Source organism: Leuciscus leuciscus (genome assembly GCF_965113295.1).
Source record: "Leuciscus leuciscus genome assembly, chromosome: 2".
Lineage (NCBI taxonomy): Eukaryota > Metazoa > Chordata > Actinopteri > Cypriniformes > Leuciscidae > Leuciscus > Leuciscus leuciscus.
Genome location: NC_138726.1, coordinates 61,943,068 through 61,964,871, shown reverse-complemented (window position 1 = coordinate 61,964,871; position 21,804 = coordinate 61,943,068). Strand labels below are relative to the sequence as shown.

General features: G+C 36.4%; 1 protein-coding gene across 1 annotated transcript; it reads right to left on the bottom strand.

The window, feature by feature from the left end:
• Nucleotides 1-6,308: 6,308 nt before the first annotated feature.
• On the bottom strand, nt 6,309-21,307 carry LOC309492493 (macrophage mannose receptor 1-like). Its single transcript, XM_082161508.1, has 4 exons — nt 20,924-21,307; nt 10,018-10,359; nt 8,228-8,313; nt 6,309-6,499 (listed from the first exon to the last, which is right to left on the bottom strand). Exons 1-4 carry the CDS (start codon nt 21,237-21,239, stop codon nt 6,386-6,388), a joined length of 858 nt encoding a protein of 285 aa, XP_082017634.1. The 5' UTR covers nt 21,240-21,307; the 3' UTR covers nt 6,309-6,385.
• Between the last annotated feature and the right edge of the window lie 497 nt (nt 21,308-21,804).

The window sequence follows — 21,804 nt, the reverse complement described above, 5'->3', positions numbered from 1 at the left end:
TCCAATTACTGAAGATATTTGTTTGTCAAATTTTAAAGGCCCATCTAAAAGCACACCCCAAACCTTTCTTACTTTGTCAAAAAAAACAACAAAAAAAACCTCAAATACTCATGAACATGTGAACACGTGATGATAAGTACGCATATGACCATGTTATATACTTGTGCATGACCTGCCTGATCTCATGAAAATGCATCTCTATGGCACGCATTGTGTTTATCGTGCAATTTTTACGCGAAAATATATTTTTTTACATGCATATAATACGCACTTTATTGAGTGTAATACACACACATCCTACAAAACTAATCCTAACCAAACATATAATACATATTACATATTACACACCACTACTAAACCTACCCTAAACCCACCCATGCCTATCATATGCACGTATAAATTGCACAATAAACACAATGTGTGCTATAGAGACGCATTTAGTGTGACCGGGTTGGAATGACGTAACAATTTCACAAATTCACGTTTATGTTGTTTACATGCATGATGGTAAAGGCATCGTTTTCAAAACGAGTGATAAAAGGCATAATATATAATATACTATATAATATACTATATATACATAATGAAGACAGACTTCACTGCCAGTTCACTTCACTGTTCACACACACACACACACACACTGTTCAAGTCCTCACTTGTATAGATAGAGATCGTTCAGTGAGTCCCCACTTGGCCAGTGTAGAGCGACATTGGTCTGTTAGTAATATAGACATGTATGTGTGAGTGCAATGGCACATAACAATGGCAAGTAAATTGTTAGGGACTGCATAACCAAGCATAGAAAGTATCTATGAAGGCCTATATATAAATATATATAACTTATAGTTACAAAATAAAGACATACTTAACTGTTCACACACACACACACACACACACACACACACACACAGTTCCATTGCAGGCTATTGTGAGTCCACTGTTGTATAGGTAGAGATCGTTCAGAGTTGAGATTCAATCTTGGCATGTTTAATTTTTTTAATTATTAATTTTTAATTTTTATTATTATTTTTTTAAAGTTATATTATGAAAAAAATGATTTCATTTTTGTTTCTTCAAAATGACCAGATGCAGCAAGTCAACTCAAAAGTTTTGAATTAGATCTTAAAGAAAGGTCCACTGTTGGATGGTAACAACCGACATATGTTTGGTTGCATTTAAATTGAGCAATATTTCAAACACTGACTTTCTCTGTACATCAACATCCTAGAAACAAAGGAAACAGAAAAATAAGGACATGTCTATTGATTTTTTTTAAGAGTAGAAATTATGTTTGAATTAATAGGCAGCCAATACTATCAGTCGCATTATTAATATCTTAATATAATAATAATTACATTATAATTATAACATTTAGTTGCAGATCCCCTCTTGGCAAGCTTTTTTTTTTATTAAAAAAAATGCAAATTTGAAGTTATATTTTGAGAAATATAATATAATATATATGGTAACCCTTTATAATAACTGCATCCTATTAATCATTAGTTAAGCATTGGTAAACAGATAAATCATAATTCATAAAGCATACATTTACATTTACATTTATTCATTTAGCTGACGCTTTTATACAAAGCGACTTACAATTGCTATATATGTCAGAGGTCGCACGCCTCTGGAGCAACTAGGGGTTAAGTGTCTTGCTCAGGGACACATTGGTGTCTCACAGTGGATTCGAACCCGGGTCTCTCACACCAAAGGCATGTGTCTTATCCACTGCGCCACTACCATACATTAGTAAGCAGTTTATAAATACACCTTTAAACGCTGAATTATTGAGTTAGAAGCATATCTATAATGTGTTTAATAATTGCATTTTCATACTTTATTAATTATCAATTTTTCATTTCTAAATGAAGTATAGCATTATTTACAAATCAGTTATTTAGGTGTTTACAGTGATTAATAAGATCACTTAGAAAGTGTGAGTAAATGTAGTAGATTCAGGCAGTTATAAAGCATTTAGTAGTGGTCAGTTCACTATTTTGCGAGCTCATCTAAAGTGAGGACTAGTTATGCTTTGTAAATAATTTATAAAGGAGATTTAAAGACTCAGTTATCTTCTAAACAGAAAAAGGAAACAAACACAACACGATAGAGAACATAGAAATATTAACAGCCTTTAAATCTCCTTTATAAATGCTTTACAAGGCATAACTAGTCCTCACTTTAGATGAGCTCACAAAAACTCGTTTTCAAAAGCTTTCATTGTCAGGCCCCCAAAATGGCATTTTCGTTGAAATGAACGGCCAAAACGTTTTCAGTTTTCAGTTGAAAATGATGTCGTGTAAACAGACCCTAAAGCGTGTATTATTTATTGCACTTTAGTTTTTCGACATAACATTTTGAGATTGACCTCCAAAATCTTTACAGTGTGTTTGTGATGGCAAGAAATGTACAAAGCAGCCAAACACGTATCGTTCTTTACCATCCAACTGGGGACGCGAAGTTCATTTTGATGAATAAAATCATTATTCACTGTATAAAGTATGCTTTACACTATACTAAATATAGGTCACTATAGTGACCTGAAATCGTTACCTTAAAGAGCTATTTCTGTTTGATTAATCCTATAAACCCTAAAGGGACTGCATAACCAAACATAGAAAGTATCTATGAAGAGAGAAAATAAGTGTTAAATAAAATAAACAAATATTATGAATGATAAAAGGCATAATATATAAAATACTAAATAATATACTATATATACATAATGAAGACAGACTTCACTGCCAGTTCACTTCACTTCACTGTCACACACACACACAGTTCCATTGCAGGCTATTGTGAGTCCACTGTTGTATAGGTAGAGATCGTTCAGAGTTGAGATTCAATCTTGACATGTTAAATTTTTTTAATTTTTTTAATTTTAATTTTTTTTAAAGTTATATTATGAAAAAAATTATTTCATTTTTGTTTCTTCAAAATGACCAGATGCAGCAAGTCAACTCAAAAGTTTAGAATTATATCTTAAAGAAAGGTCCACTGTTGGATGGTAACAACCGACATATGGTTTGGTTGCATTTAAATTTGGCAATATTTCAAACACTGAATATCTCTGTACATCAACATCCTAGAAACAAAGGAAACAGAAAAATAAGGACATGTCCATTGATTTTTTGTTGTTGTTTTTTTTGTAGAAATGATGTTTTAATTAATAGGCAGCCAATACTATCTGTCGCATTATTAATACTTTTATAATATAATAATAATTACATTATAATTATAACATTGAGTTGTAGATCCCCTCTTGGCATGTTTTATTTTATTTTATTTTTTTATAAAAAAATGCATATTTGAAGTTGTATTATGAAAAATATTATATAATATATATATGGTAACCCTTTATAATAACTGCATTTAATTAATCATTAGTTAAGCATTAGTAAACAGTTAAATCATAATTCATAAAGCAGACATTAATAAGCCGTTTATAAATACAGCTTTAAATGCTGTATTATTGATTTAGAAGGATATCTATAATGTGTTTAATAATTGTATTTTCATACTTTATTAATTATCAATTTATCAGTTCTAAATGAAGTATAGCATTATTTACAAAGCAGTTATTTAGGAGTTGTCAGTGATTAATAAGATCACTTAGTTATAAAGCATTTAGTAGTGGTCAGTTCACTATTTTGTGAGCAAAAGTGAGGACTAGTTATGCCTAGTAAAGCATTTATAAAGGAGATTTAAAGACTCATTTATCTTCTAAACAGAAAAAGGAAACAAACACAACACAACACAGTGATAGAGAACATAGAAATATTAACAGCCCTTAAATCTCCTACATAACTAGCATAACTAGTCCTCACTTTAGATGAGCTCACAAAAAATTGTAATCTGACCTCTACTAAATGCTTTATAACTACCTGAAAACAGTAGAAATACATGTTAATAAAGCATTTATTAACACACTAAGTAACTATTACTATATGTCTGAATAATAAGTGTATGATGTATGAATGTACATTGAAATAGTTTAATCATTTACTCACACTTTCTAAGGGATCTTATGAACCACTGACAACTCCTAAATAACTGCTTTGTAAATGATGCTATACTTCATTTAGAAATGATAAATTGATCATTAATAAAGTATGAAAATACAATTATTAAACACATTATAGATATGCTTTTAAAACAGGAATAAAGCATTTATAACTGCATTTATATACTGCTTATTAGTGTATATTAATGCTTTATAAATTAATTAACTGTTTACTAATGCTTAACTAATGATTAATAGCGTGCAGTTATTATAAAGTGTTACTGAAAGCTCCTGAACTAAGCAGTTAAACAGCAGCTCTACAGTCTCAGAGCCTCTCAAGGACAGCAGCCATTCAGACAATAGAGAAGTGTGAACGACGTGTGTTAATGGGCCACTGCAGTTCCTGCTCCAGCCTACAGGAGCGCTGCTGAGTATGGACTTAAACACACACACACATGTAAGTCCCCACTTGGTCAAAAATGTACAAAATTAACCAGAGCGTGTTTTGGCTGATTTTAACATGTTTTAAAGCATGACCAACAGGGGACTTGAAAAATGTCCCCACTTGGCTCGACGGTCCCCTGTTAGTGAGTGTGTAACGACACCAAGGTCCCCAGTTAGATAGATAGACGAGTACACACACACACACACACACACACACACACACACACACACACACTCATTCTTGTACATCTACCTTTATGAGGACTTTCATTGACACAATGCAATCTCTATCCGCTTACCCTAACCTTACCCATCACAACTAAGTGCCTAACCCGACCCCTGACCCTAAACCGACCCTTAACCTCATTATAACCTTATCCCTAAAACCAAGTCTTGACCCTCAAACAGGCCTTTAAAGGCTCTCAGAAAGTGAGGACCGGCCAAAATGTCCTCAGTTTACTCTCTTTGTCCTCACTCCAATGGTCTAAAACTCAAACTGGTCCTCACAAAGATAGTTGTACAAGTACACATACACACACACACACACACACACACACACACACACACACACGAACACTCTCTGTTACAATCTTTAAAGGTCTGGGAGATGGAACGCAACATTCAGATATCACACTACTGCTGGTAGATTGGGTACAGCAGAAAGAACCATGAATAGAAAACACGAAGTGTTGGATCGTGATAATTTATTACAAAAACCCAAAGCCACTAGATACAGTGCAAGAGATATGTATAATGTAAATGAAAACACACAGAAGGAAAAAGAACATACAAACAATTATAGGGAAAAGGAACTTAAGTTGTGCCAAATTAAAGAACCAAATAAAACCAAATAATTCCCTTAAAGGCACACTATGCAGTTTCCGTTTTTCTCAAACAGCGCCCCCTAGAGTCTTGTATTTAATGTTACTGTCGTAAAAACCACTCGCGCAGAGCCGTCTCTACACTCTTCCGACCGCGCTTTCTTCGTTTTCTTCATCGACTCTGCCATGATCCACGTCTGAAATGCGTGCTAGTGTCTTCCATAGAGGCTGCTTCAAATGTTGTTGATGTGTGTGACGTCGTGCCGTAAAGCAAGTCGTGATTCTCGCGAGATTTGTCGGGCGCCACCTCTCAAACCTGCATTGCTCTGGTCATTATGTGAGTAGTTCTTTAGTGACAGTTTTCAGAACGGATGAATCTGATGGCTTGAGGCTATAAATCTAAGCTATTTATAGGTAAACTATGGGACATGATGATGGTAAAAAAAAAAAAAAAAAATTAGATGGAAAGAAAAATTATATGTCATTCATTTTGTGTTCGCTTGCAAAATGTTTGCGTTACCCAGAAAAATTTTGCGTCGGCTCACAAAACTTTTGAGTTCTAGGGGTTTTCTAAATATATATTTTTTTCTCATTCTTAGATAATTAATAAACTAATGCGTAGGCTATGGAGTAATTGTGGTAACAGTCACTGTGTCAGAACCATTTGTGAATCAACATTGTGGCGTAATAGTCTCTCTTATTATTGTAAATGGAAATGCGCATTCACACGTGTATCTGAATCAGAGAACAAATGCAAAGGACTGTGTTTATTAGCGTACAGATGTATACAGTGCATTTGTGTGAAGTTCACTATAGTGTTTAATTCAGTAGTGCTTTTTATTGTGAGAAGATCTGATGCAGTTTTTTATATCGTCCCAAAGGCCTTTATTTAGGCTATTCTTCATGACGATTTTAGAGTGTTTACATTTGTTAGCTCATATTCAGGTGTACATATCTGTCTGCTAAATGAATAAATGCTAAACGAATAGATCTACATTTATTTTTGACTAATTACTTGTAAGTTGTAATTCATCTAGTTTAATTCAGATATCTGTAACTAAGAATGAAATGAAGCATTGGTTTGAGAAGTTTCACTCCATGGAGGAACATGACTTCAGCAAACTGGAGCACTGGCATTACTGGGGGTCTTTTTCTTCTGGAAGATTTTTCCGTTCGGTTGTTTCTTCCATGTAAGTGTGACGTCCTGATCGCTCAGCATCTGCTGTAACTAAACCACAAAAAACAGGCTTTCATTAAACAAGTGTGATGTATTTCTCCTCAAAATGATCATCTTATACTTTACAAATCTTGCCGAAAGTGCAAAAACTGGCGAAGCTCAAAACACATACACAATATTTTGTCATTACACGAAGGACTGACCAACTCATTGAACTAATGCTTCCAAATCTGAACACATTCGTCACCAAAAACAAATGTCGCAAAAGGTCTTAATAAATAATACATGTGTGATGATTCTCATTAGACTCTCATTACTGTCATACATGAATGGAAATCATCAAGCCAGCACAGAATTTTAAGACATTTCTGGCGCTCTTCGCATGTCGGTCAAAATTACAGAAATTTATTTTTTTATTTTCAATGAAATGAATGTACTATATTTTAGTTTGATAATGTTTTTTTAATTTAAATTTTTTTTTTTTTTTTTTTTTTAGGGGATTTTATGGCACTAAATTATATTTACGCTGTATTTATAATCCATTTATTCACTTTTTGAGCATATAGACCTGACAATTCAATTTCCAACTTAAACTGTGTAAATCTTGAGTGCTTTAAAGCACAGACTTCAGTTTGATCTCTTTTTAAAGTTTTTAAAAAAGTTACAGAATTTTACGTTTATTGTTATGAAAAATTTGCAAAAATACTATTTAAAATTTGTATGTACATGTTTTATTCAAAAACTGTGAGAAAACCAAAGCTATAAATCCAAACAAGTTTGATATCTCAAAAAATGATCTTTCAGTGAGATTGTGTTCGGCCGCAGTTCCAAATGCTTCCACTAGAGGAAATTCGTCTCCCATTTAGTTTCCCAATGTGCTCATTTTTGATTGCGAGGAGCCATAGAGAGTATAAGAAGTGGACAGAGCCATCTCATTGGAACTCATTTGAGACAAGTGAAGCCCGTTTTTAGCGATTTTTTTAGCACTTCCGTTCCTGACGAGCAGACTCAAACTAAGCTTGATGATGTGAGCAACCTGTCTGACAGATGTAAATATTCTAGTAGCTGTGCGTGCAAACTGCCAACGTTAATCTTGCAGAGACAGTGAGCTTGAGCAAAGAGTTCTTTGGCGTGAGTGAGCAGGAGTAAGTATTCTGATTAATTATTTTGACAGTATAATACAGTATATCTATGGGCTTCTCCCTTGACATCCCCCCGATTGCCTGCGAGCTTCTCCTCCCGTCTGTACGGTAATTTCTCTACTGTGCGACAGAGAGTCGAGTGGTTATGACGCAATCGTAGGCCTATTTTTACAAAAACTGTTTCTACAGGGCCATAATATAACATAGAAGGTAATGGAGCCCTTTATACATTGTCGTGTTTCTTTAGAAATAAATAATGGACAAATGGAGTCTTTAAACGCCTCAGATGTAAAGTTATTCGCTGTCAAAGTGACGCCAAAATGAATGGGAGTCAATGGAATGCTAATGCAAGTGAAGTTCTGCTACAAGATGGCAGCACTTCAACTTCCGGTCGATGGATTACCCGCCTGCGAGGAGCACAAGTGTGACAATTTTTTTCAGGACCATTTAACCTGTTCAAATGATGTCCATGATTTTTATTTTATTTTTTACACAGCAAGTGCCAAAACCTTTGCCGAGTTTCGTACCATTCCGATAAAGAAAACAAAACAAAAACAAGTGTAAAATTTGTCTGTAAAAAAATGAGTGAAGAGCACCAGAGGGTTAATTTGAGGCTGTTGAGTGTTATAAAACCCACCTTGTTTAAGACGAGTGCACTCAATGTAGCGTCGTCCGCATTCTCACTGGCTTTGACCTGCACTCGGATCACCTGCTTTCTCATCACTGCAGGACAACACACGTAATATCTTACTTTGTGGTTTACTATATCATACTTTATGAATATGTAGATTAGGGATTCCCAAACTTCTTGTCAGCCGAACCCCCTTGACCAAAAACAAGGGTGCTCCGATCAGGATTTTTGGAGTCGATACGATCACTGATATCTATTCCCTATACCGATATCTGTTTGAAGAATTCTTTTAATCCTGTAGAATTATTTATATGGATGCTTCAGTCTGATTTTACAGACATTCATTCAGTGCCAGAATCTCATTTTTGATTTTTGAAGAGGGAGGAATCCCTCCTTAAGTGACTCTTGTGGGGGGATTTTTTTTTATTTGAGGGGGGAGGGGTGATTTTTTTTGGACATTTTTCAAAAATATATTTAACATTTTTTGATATTTAAAATGATCTTAACTAAATGTTGTTGTTGTTGTTGTTTTTTTAAAGGGGCAATTGCACAATATCTTACACACACAGAACAAGCCTGATTTCAAACTATGAACTGAATTGCAAAAAAGTTAACAGTCAGTAATAAAATAAGAACAAATAAACAAATTACTAGCAGTAGCACAAATAAATAAAACAGAATAAAGATTAGTAAAATAAACAGTGCTGTTAGTTTTTTTCAGGTAGGTGTAACAGTAGGGAAGAATACTAAATAAATTGAATAATGAATCAATGTAAAATAATACCGGATGATCTTCCCTGAATAAATTAAACATAGATTAATCATTACAATTCAGGTTACAAAAATTTGTCATTCAAGAGCAGTTAATGTCATTAATGTTAATCAAACAACAAAAGACTGAGAAATAATCAGAGATAGCAGCAGGATTATTAGGCTGCTGTCACTTTAAGATCTGCACAGATCCAATATACTGATACACAACTTTCTAATTCTGTAATTCGGTTTAGTGACGAAGCGACACTGCCTCGATTGAGCAAGCTCTTATAGTGCAGACGATGTGCTGATGTGAAGACAAACTTCCTAAAGCCATTATCGGCCCATAGCGATCAGTGGACGACCAATCGGAGCACCCCGAACCAAAAATGTGAAATTGACTTTAAGATGGGTGTATATAATTAAATCATAAGTGTTAAAATAAAACACTTACTAAGAAAAATATTCAATATTTTAGTTGTTTATCTGCATGTCATGTGACCATTAACCAACATCAGAGAACTGTGAACATGTGAATATGATGTTTTATTATTGTAAATTATATCATGGTGGTGGTGCAATGGATAAGACACATGCCTTCGGTGTGAGAGACCCGGGTTCGAATCCACCCTGAGCAAGACACTTAACCCCTAGTTGCTCCAGAGGCGTGCGACCTCTGACATATAGCAATTGTAAGTCGCTTTGGATAAAAGCGTAAGCTAAATGAATAAATGTAAATGTAAATATCATATTTATAAATAGTGATGCACCGAAATTTCGACTACTGAAACATTTCGGCCGAAACAGCTATTTTCGTGTTTCAGACGGTTTTGGAGTGCATCCCTATATTCATACATTTTAGCTTTTGCGTTTTTATAAAAATATATGTATAATATAAAATATTGATATTTTTATGATTTAAGTAATTATTAGCTTTTCACAGTTCTCTCATAAACCACCAGTTTGGGAAACTCTTATTAAATGAACAATCATATTCAGTTTTTGTCAACAAACAACGAAAATAAGGAATGTAAAGGACTTACCAATGCTGCAGTAGAAGTAATAAAGTCCAGAGCAATCGTAATCTCTAATAGAATTACTATCATAATTTACACCGGCACAGTTTTTGCGCACCCCGTTGAGTCTCTGAGCAATGAGTTGGGTTGAGGAAGTAAAGGTGGCCTGATCTGACCACTTCCACGAGTCCCGGTACAGTCCGATCCAGGCGTCATACACATTAGTTATCAAGCTGGCGATCTGTCTGTTGTCCTCTAGACTCCTAACAGTGGCCAGGTCTGTGTAATGCTCTCTGCAATATTTCTTAGCGTCAAGCCACGTCTTTTCAGTTCTGATTAAAACCATTTTCTTTATTGCATTGGTCGTTTCTGTGAAAAACAGAGTCAAGACATCAAAGGCATGACAAGACTAAATAATTTTCTCTAGTTTAACGAGTGTGAGCCTCTTAAACCTGCCAAAATTTGTTTCCAGAAGTCAATTTTTTTATTATATTTCCATAGTTTATATGGACCCAGCATGGATAAAATGTTTTTTTTTTATACTCCATATCAGCTATTCTACTTCAAAATATCATGTTTAATTTACTTGGCATTTCTTTGTAATTATTTGTGAACTTTACTAGCAATTTTTGAGTGAAAGTTGTAAATCTTACACCAAATATTTTCAGTGTTAAAACCTGTATAATGTTTTCCTTTGTGTTCCACGAAAGCGTTAATACAAGATTGAAATAACATGATGGTCAGTTATTGACAAACACTTGTATTTTTGGGTGAACTATCCCTTTAATCTCCCATTTTGAGTTTTAAATGTCTATTTTGAGAATATTTAAAGTATAACATTTAGGGATGCACCGATATGAACATTTTGGCCGATACGATAACCGATAATTCTTTATGCACTCTACTTCCTGCTCAGCTACTGTTCGGATGCTCTTGCTTACTGCTCCGCGTTTTGCTCTATCGCTTTTATATTTTATCTTCTATATTTTTATAGTTTAGCTCCTTTTATCACCTAATTTTAACTTCAGCAAATTAGCACAGTGCTCAAACGACAAAGTTTGGATTACCACAAAAACGCAGAATTCTTCTACCCGACCAGCTTACATTCTGGGGAAAGGAAAACACAACTGCCTACAAGGATAAGAGAGAAAATGCCTCTTCTGGAATCTACTTGCTGCACTAACTGCCACAGACTTTTACAAAGGATTGCAGTTATTGAAACAAAGTTACTTACGGGACCACCAAACCAGACGGAACACACAACCGAGCTTCGTCATGGACACCCTCAGCATATAGCCGGTGAGTCTGTAGCGACAATGCCTCTAGTTTAGGGAATTTATTAGCTCAAATGAGAGGTAATATTCATAAGATATGAATATGCATATGCCGTTTACACAAATCAAATTATTCCAAATAGGGAATAGGTCAAACCTCAGCTTATATCAATAATTAACCCGATTACTCATAGTAACTTACTGATATAAGTAGATAGAATTATATTTTAATTAGGGGAAATTTAGGTAGAGGTTAATTCTCATTTATCCTGCAAACTATCCGTCCGGCAGATAGAATGGACAGATTCTGAACAGAAACCTATCGTCTCCAACACCAAAGAATAATTTTCCTGTGGCCACGAGGAATGATTATTCTCGTGTTTTAGACAACTTAGATTGTTTAATAGTAAAATCAAGGTAGAGCTGTAACTTTGGATCGCACCTTCAGGGACTTCAGTAATGATACAAAAAGACAAATTCAATTCAAAAGGATTATGGAATTTTAATTACACAAGCTAAAGATTACATGTACTATTTCAATCACGCAGGAGTAAATATGCATAACAAACAAACAATATAAACGATCGTAAAATAAGAAATAAAATAAAGTAAAATATTATGAGAGGGAAAGAGAAAATGAGAGAGAGAATTAGAGAGGGAATTAGAGAGAGAGAATTAGAGAGTTTTGGTGTGTGTGTAAGATGGTAGCGTGTAAGGGGCTGTGTGGGTTTGGGAGCACGTGCGCGTGTTTTTCTAGGAGCGCGTGCGTGTGTGTGTGTGTGTGTGTGTGTGTGTGTGTGTGTGTGTGTGTGTGTGTGTGTGTGTGTGTGTGTGTGTATGAGCGTGCGGGTATGTGTGTGGGTGTAAGTGTGTGCGTAAAGAATGAGTGAGAGAATTAGAGAAAGGCAAAGACAGTTTACAACATTCCTTCACACCGAGACCCCAACAGTTTCTAGTAATTATTAGACAACTTAAACAGCATTTATTTCGGATTGAAGAATGTAACGTTTACTTTACTTGTTTTGCCTATTTGGCCCTCGTTTGTGCGTCTGTTGTGTACAAAAGGAGCCTGGAACACGTGGTCTGATGCGTCGTCAAGGCGGAGCTCGTTGCGATGGTAACGTTAACTTAGCCAAAGATGATTTAGCCTTAAGTTGGTTTCGTTGGTTTGTAAGAAATTGTCAAACTGAGATAAACTATCAAGAAAAGAAAGACTTAGAATAAAAAAACGAAATAAAAAGCAAAGGAAGGTTACTTGGAAGAAGGAAGGAGGCGGGTCTCTCTCTATCTGGCGAACTGAAAGGATCGAGAGATATGGCGCCTTGTTTTGAAGACGCTAAAGTCACGCCTTCTCACGTGCGTGACCCAATCGTCTGGAAGGACGATTGTGGCCACCTCCTTACGTTTTGCAAAGGTACACGCCTCTTCTGACTATGTACTGACGGAATAAACTCGTTCATGAATATTTATAAAACTGGTATTAATGAAAGAATGCATCCTCTGATATTTTGTGTTAAAGATTCAACACCGTTGGTTTTTTCTGAACATGACGATACCACGGATCGTCAATCTGGCAGTTAATAACACAGAGTTACATGATCCTTCATAATAATAAGCATTTCACTTTTTGATTATAGCATAAAACTTAGTTATAGCGGTCTTCCGTATAAGGACCATGATATACAACACAAATACATTTCAAAGATATATTGGCAAGGGTAATTTTGATCATAATGTCCAGGGATGAGAGCTTCTCTGTGTGTGTGTGTTAATTGAGTTCATTCGCAGTTCGACCGCGTGGTGAACTTTTGTCCTCTCCCCCCTCTGGAGAGTTACTATGTATGTATGTATGTGCGTTTTATAATCAATGGGCTTTTGGTCGAACATCTGTTAAAACAGTTTCTCGTGGTTTGTGCGTGAGATGTTGTGAAAGATCCCCAGGGGTAATAGCATCTCCAGTCCGACTGGCGTTTTGCTGATCACAAATCTTAGCCGAAACAGTCGAACAGAAGGTTGTGTGTTTACTCAGGAAATAGATTAGGGTCTTTTAAATCAGGGATCAATGATTTATGCAGATAGGAGGCTCCATTCGGTCGGCACGTCCTGGAGTCGGAGTCTTAAGACAATAGAGGGGTTTGTAAATGAGGATTCCAGTAAGTTGATTAGGTCCCAGACTAGAGGGGGTTTGATCACAGGGTAATCTCAGTAATTGAATCAACACGCAGGCCGGGTGACCTGCCTTCCGTTACAAGTCCCATGAAACTAGTGCTCCTCGACAGGTAGAGAAACAAGCCGATCGACTTACAAATCGATGGCACAAACAGGGAGCGAGACCCAAAGGCACTCAAGACATCAGATTGTCACGAGCCCCACATATTGCCGCAGTAGCATCCTCTACCCCAGATACAGCTCTGACAAGGATTGCAAACACTGGTCTCCTACCAACACCTATACATCTTGAGAACAGATTTGAAGTACTAATGAATGTAAATGAGGAATCCCCAAACGTGATGACTGTGATCGAACACAGACTGAATCAGCCAGTAGCTAACACTGATGCTAACTGGCGCTCAAGGTCGAGCAGACAGCGGCACTCAGCTCAGAGCACAGCCGAGCCCAGGACTCTGATAGTGGGGGACTCCATAATCAGAAACATTAGCAGCAGGGATACAACTACATGCTGCCTTCCACAAGCTACAACTTCTGATATAAACAGGGAACTTCAGAACATTCTGATGAAACATAAGACTGCAAATCGACTCATCATTCATGTGGGGAAGAATGATATTCATAAAGAGCAGTCAGAACTTCTTAAGAAGGATTTCAATTAACTTTTTGAAACACTTAAAAGACTGAAAGTTCAGACATTCATCAGTGGACCACTCCCAGTAAGAGGAACAAACAGGTTTTCACGGCTGCTTGGGCTTAACCCTCTGAGGTCTGAGCTGTTTTCTGGGCCATGGAGGTGTTCTGACATGCTCTGACATTTGTGTTTTTTTCTGTTACTAGTGACATTTTCATGGCTAAAGTCTGATTACACTGTATTCAGCACAAACTCTGCTACAATAATATATCAGCAGCATGTATGTAAAAGTTTGTAGTTTTGAGATAATGACATTTATGCGTGGTTTGTGAAAATACAAAAAAAAATTCTCACTGAAATAAGGCCATGAAACCCATACTGATTATTTCTTCACAAGACTTTTGAAAATTGTATGACATAGCCTAGAATATTTGCTCCAAAACTATGTAAAAATCACCCTGACTGCTCATTCAGATAAGACAACATACTGATTTAAAATTTCTAAGACGTGTTTTGTGTGACAAAGCCATATGCGAAAAGGCGTGATCATCTCATGAATATGTAAGTTTTTAACACCTGAGAAAGACAAAGACACTCCCCTAACTGCCCTATTAGGAGCGATCAGGCCCTGTCATTCAGAGCAACCTTGCACAAAGAATGAGGAGATTTAAAAAAGAATGGCTTTTAGATTGTTTGGATTTATTTACAGCACAACACAATCCAAAAATACAAATGACAAAAGAGCACATTGAAAACAATGATCCAAAGACAGAGACCTTTGTGCCATTCCTAAAAACATTGTACATACCTTTCATTTCCAAGGTGTTTGATTTTCACTTTACCATGTTCATGTACAGAGACTCATGTGAATGTTGAAGTCAGCAGGACTCAGTTGCATCTGGTCCCTGAAAGAAAAAAAAAAAAGGAAAAAACTGTGAACATAATGATATCAAGAGAAACTATAGGGCTGCACGATTTTGGGAATAGATTTTAGATTTTTCTGGTTAAAATTTCTTTTTAAAATTCACAGAATACACACACACACACGTTTCCAACAATATATAATGAACACCAAGTTTGTTGTGCCTTGTAGGCATAGGCTACGCAGTGCTGCATAAAATAATAATAACAATAAATTAAATCTTCCAAAAGATTTCAAGAACAACTACGCTAGAGAAAAATATATTGATTATCATATGTTACTTCAAATGTTTCCATTCGTTATGATGATATGAAATGAGATAATAGTAAAAACATAAAGCCTAATGTTTGGTGCATTTTTCCTTTCAAACGCAATCGCGCTCCAAAATATGATACATTAAAACCCACAGCGTGCTCCAAAATATGATACTCAAACCCACAGCGCGCTCCAAAATATGATACTCAAACCCACAGCGCGCTCCAAAATATGATACTCAAACCCACAGCGCGCTCCAAAATATTGAACATTATGGTTATACATATCTATGTTTGAGCAGATATCCACAAACAGTATTTATCAGGAAACACGGGTCTAAATAGTATAATATTCACCATATACAGTATCTAGCAACAGTTCAACTGCAATGTGAAGTTTATGCAACAATACCATAAACTAATAAGTAAGAATTTCTTACCTTACATCTTTCTTGTCTTCAAATCGCGTTCTTCTTCTTCTGAGTTAAATCCAATGTAAGCTCAGACGTGTCTTCCAAACTCGACGAAAAGCAGAGACTTGTGAAGTTTTTTGGTGTTTTGTGTTTGAGGTAACGAGGGCGTTCGCGTCCCATGTGGAGATTTGCATGTGAATCTCTTTTGCGCGAGTGGGCGTGTCGAATTAAAAAGTAATTAGCAAGCGTTTGAGATACTGGACATCCTGTTGGTTTTATACAAATTACTTAAACAGAGAATATTTGTTTTCAGTTTGAATCCGATCATTTAAAAGTACACACTTAAATGTGTATAAAGGTATATGGCTCATAAATGTGTGAGAAGTATTTGTTGAGTTTTGTTTCAGTTTATAGACGTGCTCAAGAAAAAAAAGTTCACCGCGACGGAGAGGCAGAACGCACACCCTGTTTATTTTCTTTATTTTACAAAAGCACAATGTTTTGATTTGATTGTAAGTGGACACATACAAAAGTAGAAATATCACAGATTATTTTTTTATATTTCTTTTTTCTGTATAACCATAAATGACGGAGTAATTTAAGTTTATGTTGCTGCTATGTGAAAAAAATCCAGCAAAACGCGGGGCGCGTTTCTCGACCTCAGAGGGTTAATACATGGCTGCAAAAAACCTGCAATATAAAAGGAGTAAACTTCATTGACAACTTCAATCTTTTCTGGAGTCAGAGACAACTATTTCATCGGGATGGCCATCACCCAAACAAACTTGGTTCAAGAGTGTTAAAGGACAATATCTACTTCTCCCTCAATCATCCTTCTGCAGTGTGTGTCAATATGAACGACACACACACACCTGGAAACAGTATGAATGACCACAGGACTTCACTTCAGCAGCAAAATGGACATGCGGTTGACATATCACACAAGGACAATGATAACACCACTGAGCCACAACAACCTCTGCTCACGGACACAATCTCAGCTGAGCCATGCCCACAGAGCTCACCACAGACAGACATATTAGAACTGCTCCAAGATTCAGCACCCAAGGACGACTTCCTGGAAAACAGCCAGGGAAGCCAGGACAGCATATTACAGCCTCCGATAACACCTGAGCAACAGCCCCTCTCAACAGACATGTTATCCCTCTCTCCAACATCCCCACTTCTGTGTTTCTCACAGAAAATGGAAGAACTGGTGCATTCTGGAACCAGACTATCCCACTATTTTGCTGCAAGCCCCCAGATACCAACCAAAAAACGGCAGGCACCTCAAACACCGAAGCCTGCGCACCGAGCTCGCCTGCCCCCTCCTGTGAGAGCTCCTCGGCCTCTTCGGCCAAAACGCCAAGGCCCACACCCTCCTCCATCTGATCGAGGTGAACCAAAAACAACTGATACCAGCTCTCAGTGATATGTTTTGGGTCCCTGCTATGATAACAGTAAGTTTCTCAAATGCTTACAGAACAAGCGGGAACCCAGTGTGCCTGTATCTTTCTCTATTGCTGTTCTATTACAAGATAGAAAGTCTAAGGCCTTCAATAGCCGTACAGAAAACTCAACTAATCTGGTGCCTATTACATGTCAAACTAAGATTGCTGTGGGGACAAAAAGTAAGACTGTTAAGTTAGCACTTTTAAACATTCGCTCACTTAAAAATAAATCACTTCTAGTCAACGACTTAATAACCACAAACAACCTGGATTTTATGTTTCTAAATGAAACCTGGCTAGAAGACAGCTGCAGTGCAACAGTCCTAAATGAAACAGCCCCTCCTAACTTTACTTTTATGAGTGTCTGCAGAGCTGTTAAGAGAGGTGGGGGTCTAGCTGCTCTTTTTAAAGATATCTATCAATGTAAGCAAATATCATTTGGGAATTACCCGTCTTTCGAATATCTGGGTACTGTGTTAAAAGGTGCTCCACGCATTTTACTTATCATTATTTACAGGCCTCCAAAATACTCTCCAGCCTTTGCTGAGGACTTTACAGAACGGTTATCAACAATTATCTCAGAGTTTGACTGTTTTGCCATTGCTGGAGATTTTAACATTCACATAGATAATGCAGAAAACAATATGGCAAAAGAAATCAAAACTGTTTTAAAAACTTTTGATCTGACTCAGCATGTACATGGACCCACACACAATCATGGACACACTCTATATTTACTTATCAGTAAGGGTCTAAACATTTCATCGATTGTTATTAAGGATGTAGCACTGTCTGATCATTTCTGTATTTTCTTTGATATATTGATCTCTCCTGCCACTGAAGCTAGATCTGTGTCTGTCAAGAAGAGATGCTTAAATGAGAACACTAGTGTACTATTTATGAAGGCTATATCCTTAACACCAAGCATATCTGCTGACTCTGTGGATTTTTTTCCTTGATACTTTTAACACAAAAGTTAAAAATGTAATTGATGATATTGCTCCTGTGAAAGTCAGAAAGAAGAGTGGAAGACAAAAAGCACCTTGGAGAAACTCAACAGCAGTGCAAATTATGAAAAGACAATGCAGAAAAGCAGAGCGCATGTGGTGGAAGACAAAACTTGTAGTCCATTATAACATCTACAAAGACAGCCTGCATGCTTTCAATATGGAACTAGGCAAAGCTAGACAGACTTTTTTCTAAAATATTATAAACAGCAATTTAAACAACACACGCACTCTTTTTGCTACTGTAGAGAGACTGACAAACCCCCCAAGCCAGATTCCCAGTGAAATGCTCTCAGACAACAAGTGCAGTGAGTTTGCTTCTTTCTTCTCTGAGAAAATCAATAATATCAGAAAGGTGATCAGCACATCCTTGAGTTGCGCTGGGGTCAGACAGATCAGACCACCTGAGAAAGTAGTCACTATGTCTGACTTCAAAGAAATTGATGGCAAAATTTTGGAAGAAACCATACAGCACCTTAAAACATCAACATGCGCCCTTGACACACTTCCCACATATTTTTTCAAAAGTGTGCTAAACAGTTTAGAAGCAGATCTTCTAGAAGTGGTAAACGTCTCACTTCTCTCTGGGAGTTTTCCAAACTCCCTAAAAAGTGCAGTTGTCAAGCCCCTCGTGAAAAAGAGCAATCTGGATAAGACCATATTAAGCAACTATAGACCGATCTCAAATCTTCCTTTCATAGGCAAGATCATTGAAAAAGTTGTCTTCAATCAGCTGAACAAATTCTTAAGCTCGAATGGATACTTTGACAATTTTCAATCTGGTTTCCGACCGCACCACAGCACAGAGACAGCGCTCATAAAGATAATAAACGATATTCACTTAAATACTGATTCAGGAAAATTATCAGTGCTGGTACTACTCGACCTCAGTGCTACTTAGCCCTATCGCCTAATGGTTACAGCCCCATTGACTCCCTGTGTCGATGCATTGACGAAGTCAACAGTTGGATGTGTCAAAACTTTCTTCAATTAAACAAAGACAAAACTGAAGTTATTGCGTTTGGAAACAAAGATGAAGTTCTCAAGGTGAACGCATACCTTCACTCTAGGGGTCAAACAACTAAAAATCAAGTCAGGAATCTTGGTATGACTCTAGAGTCAGACCTTAGTTTCAGTAGTCATGTCAAAGCAATAACTAAATCAGCATACTATCATCTGAAAAATATTGCAAGAATTATATGCTTTGTTTCCAGACAAGACTTAGATAAACTTGTGCATGCTTTCATCACCAGCAGGGTGGATTATTGTAATGGACTCCTCACTGGCCTTCCCAAAAAGACCATAAGACAGTTGCAGCTCATACAGAACGCTGCCGCTAGGATTCTGAGCAGAACCAGAAAATATGAACATATCACACCAGTCCTCAGGTCTTGACACTGGCTCCCAGTTAGATTTAGGATTGATTTTAAAGTATTATTACTGGTATATAAATCATTCACTGGCCTAGGACCTCAATACATTGCAGATATGCTCACTGAATATAAACCCAACAGATCACTCAGATCATTAGGATCATATCATCTAGAAATACCAAGGGTTCACTCTAAGCATGGTGAGTCTGCTTTTAGCTATTATGCCAGCCGCAGCTGGAACCAGCTTCCAGAAGAGATCAGATGTGCTCCTACAGTCACATTCAAATCCAGACTCAAAACACATCTGTTTAGCTGTGCATTTACTGAATGAGCACTGTGCCGCTGTTCGTCCGACTGTTTGTACTGTACTGTATTTTATTTTATTTTTCTAAACTGTTTTAATTATTCTTATTTCTTTTAATTATTTTAATTTCTCCTATGTAAAGCACTTTGAATTGCCATTGTGTATGAAATGTGCTATATAAATAAACTTGCCTTGCCTTATATTTGAAAACCGATAACCGATTTATTGGCTGATAAAGCTAAATCCAAATTTTATATCGTTTTTGAGAGCCTGATTACAAAAACAAAAGTCTCACTATGTCCTAAACACACAATTATAATGTTCTCATAATAATTTTATATTGCCGAAATGAAAGACTACTGTGGCACTTAACTGTATTTAAATTTTTTGAAGTGATTCCAATCATATTTTACGCAATTCAAACAGTGCGGATCTGAACTGTCTCAGCTGAAGGAAGTAATCCATTATTTATCTGCTTTAATATATCTGCAACATTTTATAATCAGGCCGATAACGATAACATTAAAAAAAAGGACATAATCAGCCGATACCGATATGGTGGCCGATATATCGTGCATCTCTAATAAAATTAAAATATTTTTTTGTGTGACATGGACTTAAATGGTATGAAATCCCAGTGCAGCCACTAGAGTTCCAGTTGAGGTCATTGTGTTATTAACTGATTATGTAAATTTATTATAATTAAATCCTAAAACAATGTAATTTAGGGGTGGGTGAAATACTGGATAAAACGAAAAAGCATTCAAATATGTAAAACTGCTATGCTGAATCTCCAGCGCCACAACATTAAAAATCATATTTACTTGATTTGTTAATGTAATTGCAGTCTAAATATGATTGCGCACATCCTTCTATTGGGTTGTTGCACTTTAATCACAATTATTTACAGTTATTCATCTGCACAAAATTCATTATCCTGCCTAATTGTGATATTTTTTTTTTTTACTTCTATCGCCCACCCCTAATGTCATTATATTAATGTCTTCATGCATACCATATTCCTCATTTGAAAGTTGCTTTGGATAAAAGCGTCTGCTAAATAAATAAATAGATGGATATGTAATAAATGCATAAACTGAAATAATGAGCATCAATAAAGAGTGTTTCTCACCGTCGCTACACATGAAATATCTAGTGTAGTCACAGCTGTCATCAAACCAGTATCCAGGGTTATATATTGCGACACACTCCTCTCCCTCACGGCCGTTATTCGGCTGGCCAGATTCCCAGGACTGAAACACGACACTCTCATCTTGATAAGACCAACGCCAGCTGTTGATGTCATTGTAGAGTCCAATCCAGGCTAATGAATGAAACCCTTCTTCATTTTCGACTTCTTGCAGATTGGTCCAGTCTTCATCGCTCTGAACCGTGGCCAGGTCGATGTGGTTTTCCCTGCAGTAATTTTGAGCTTTTCCCCATGGCATCGACTCTCGGATCAGAACATACTTGTGTGGATCACACAGAGTTAGTGACAGGAATCCTGTCGACAGAATACACTCATTTCAAGATTTGTATTATTTTCCCCAGTGTCCTTCTTAAAGGTTCCACTCAATGTATTTGTTTCTATTTGGCTGGATTTATATTTTATTTTATTATCATTGTTGAAGAGTTCTTGTTGTCTTCGATTTTGATTTTCGTTTAAGAAATTACAGTATTAGTAGTATATGTAGTATTTCTGTTGTAAAGCAGTGCTTACATTTTGGAGATTGATTGATAGGACATCTTGATTTTAAAGTGCTCCTATTAAGCTTTTTCAGGTATTCCCTTTCATACTGTGTGTAATAGAGCTGTTTGTGAATGTAAAAGCTCTGCAAAGATCAAAGATAAATGGAGTTCTTGTCTACTAAATGAAACAGTCCATTCTGAACTGAAATTAATTTGCATAATGCCAGCCTGTGGTCTTGATTGGCTGAACAGTGTCTCTTAGCCCCGCCCTCAAACACTGTAGTTTATCTGAGACTGGAAGAGTTTGGTTTATGGTGTTCATGT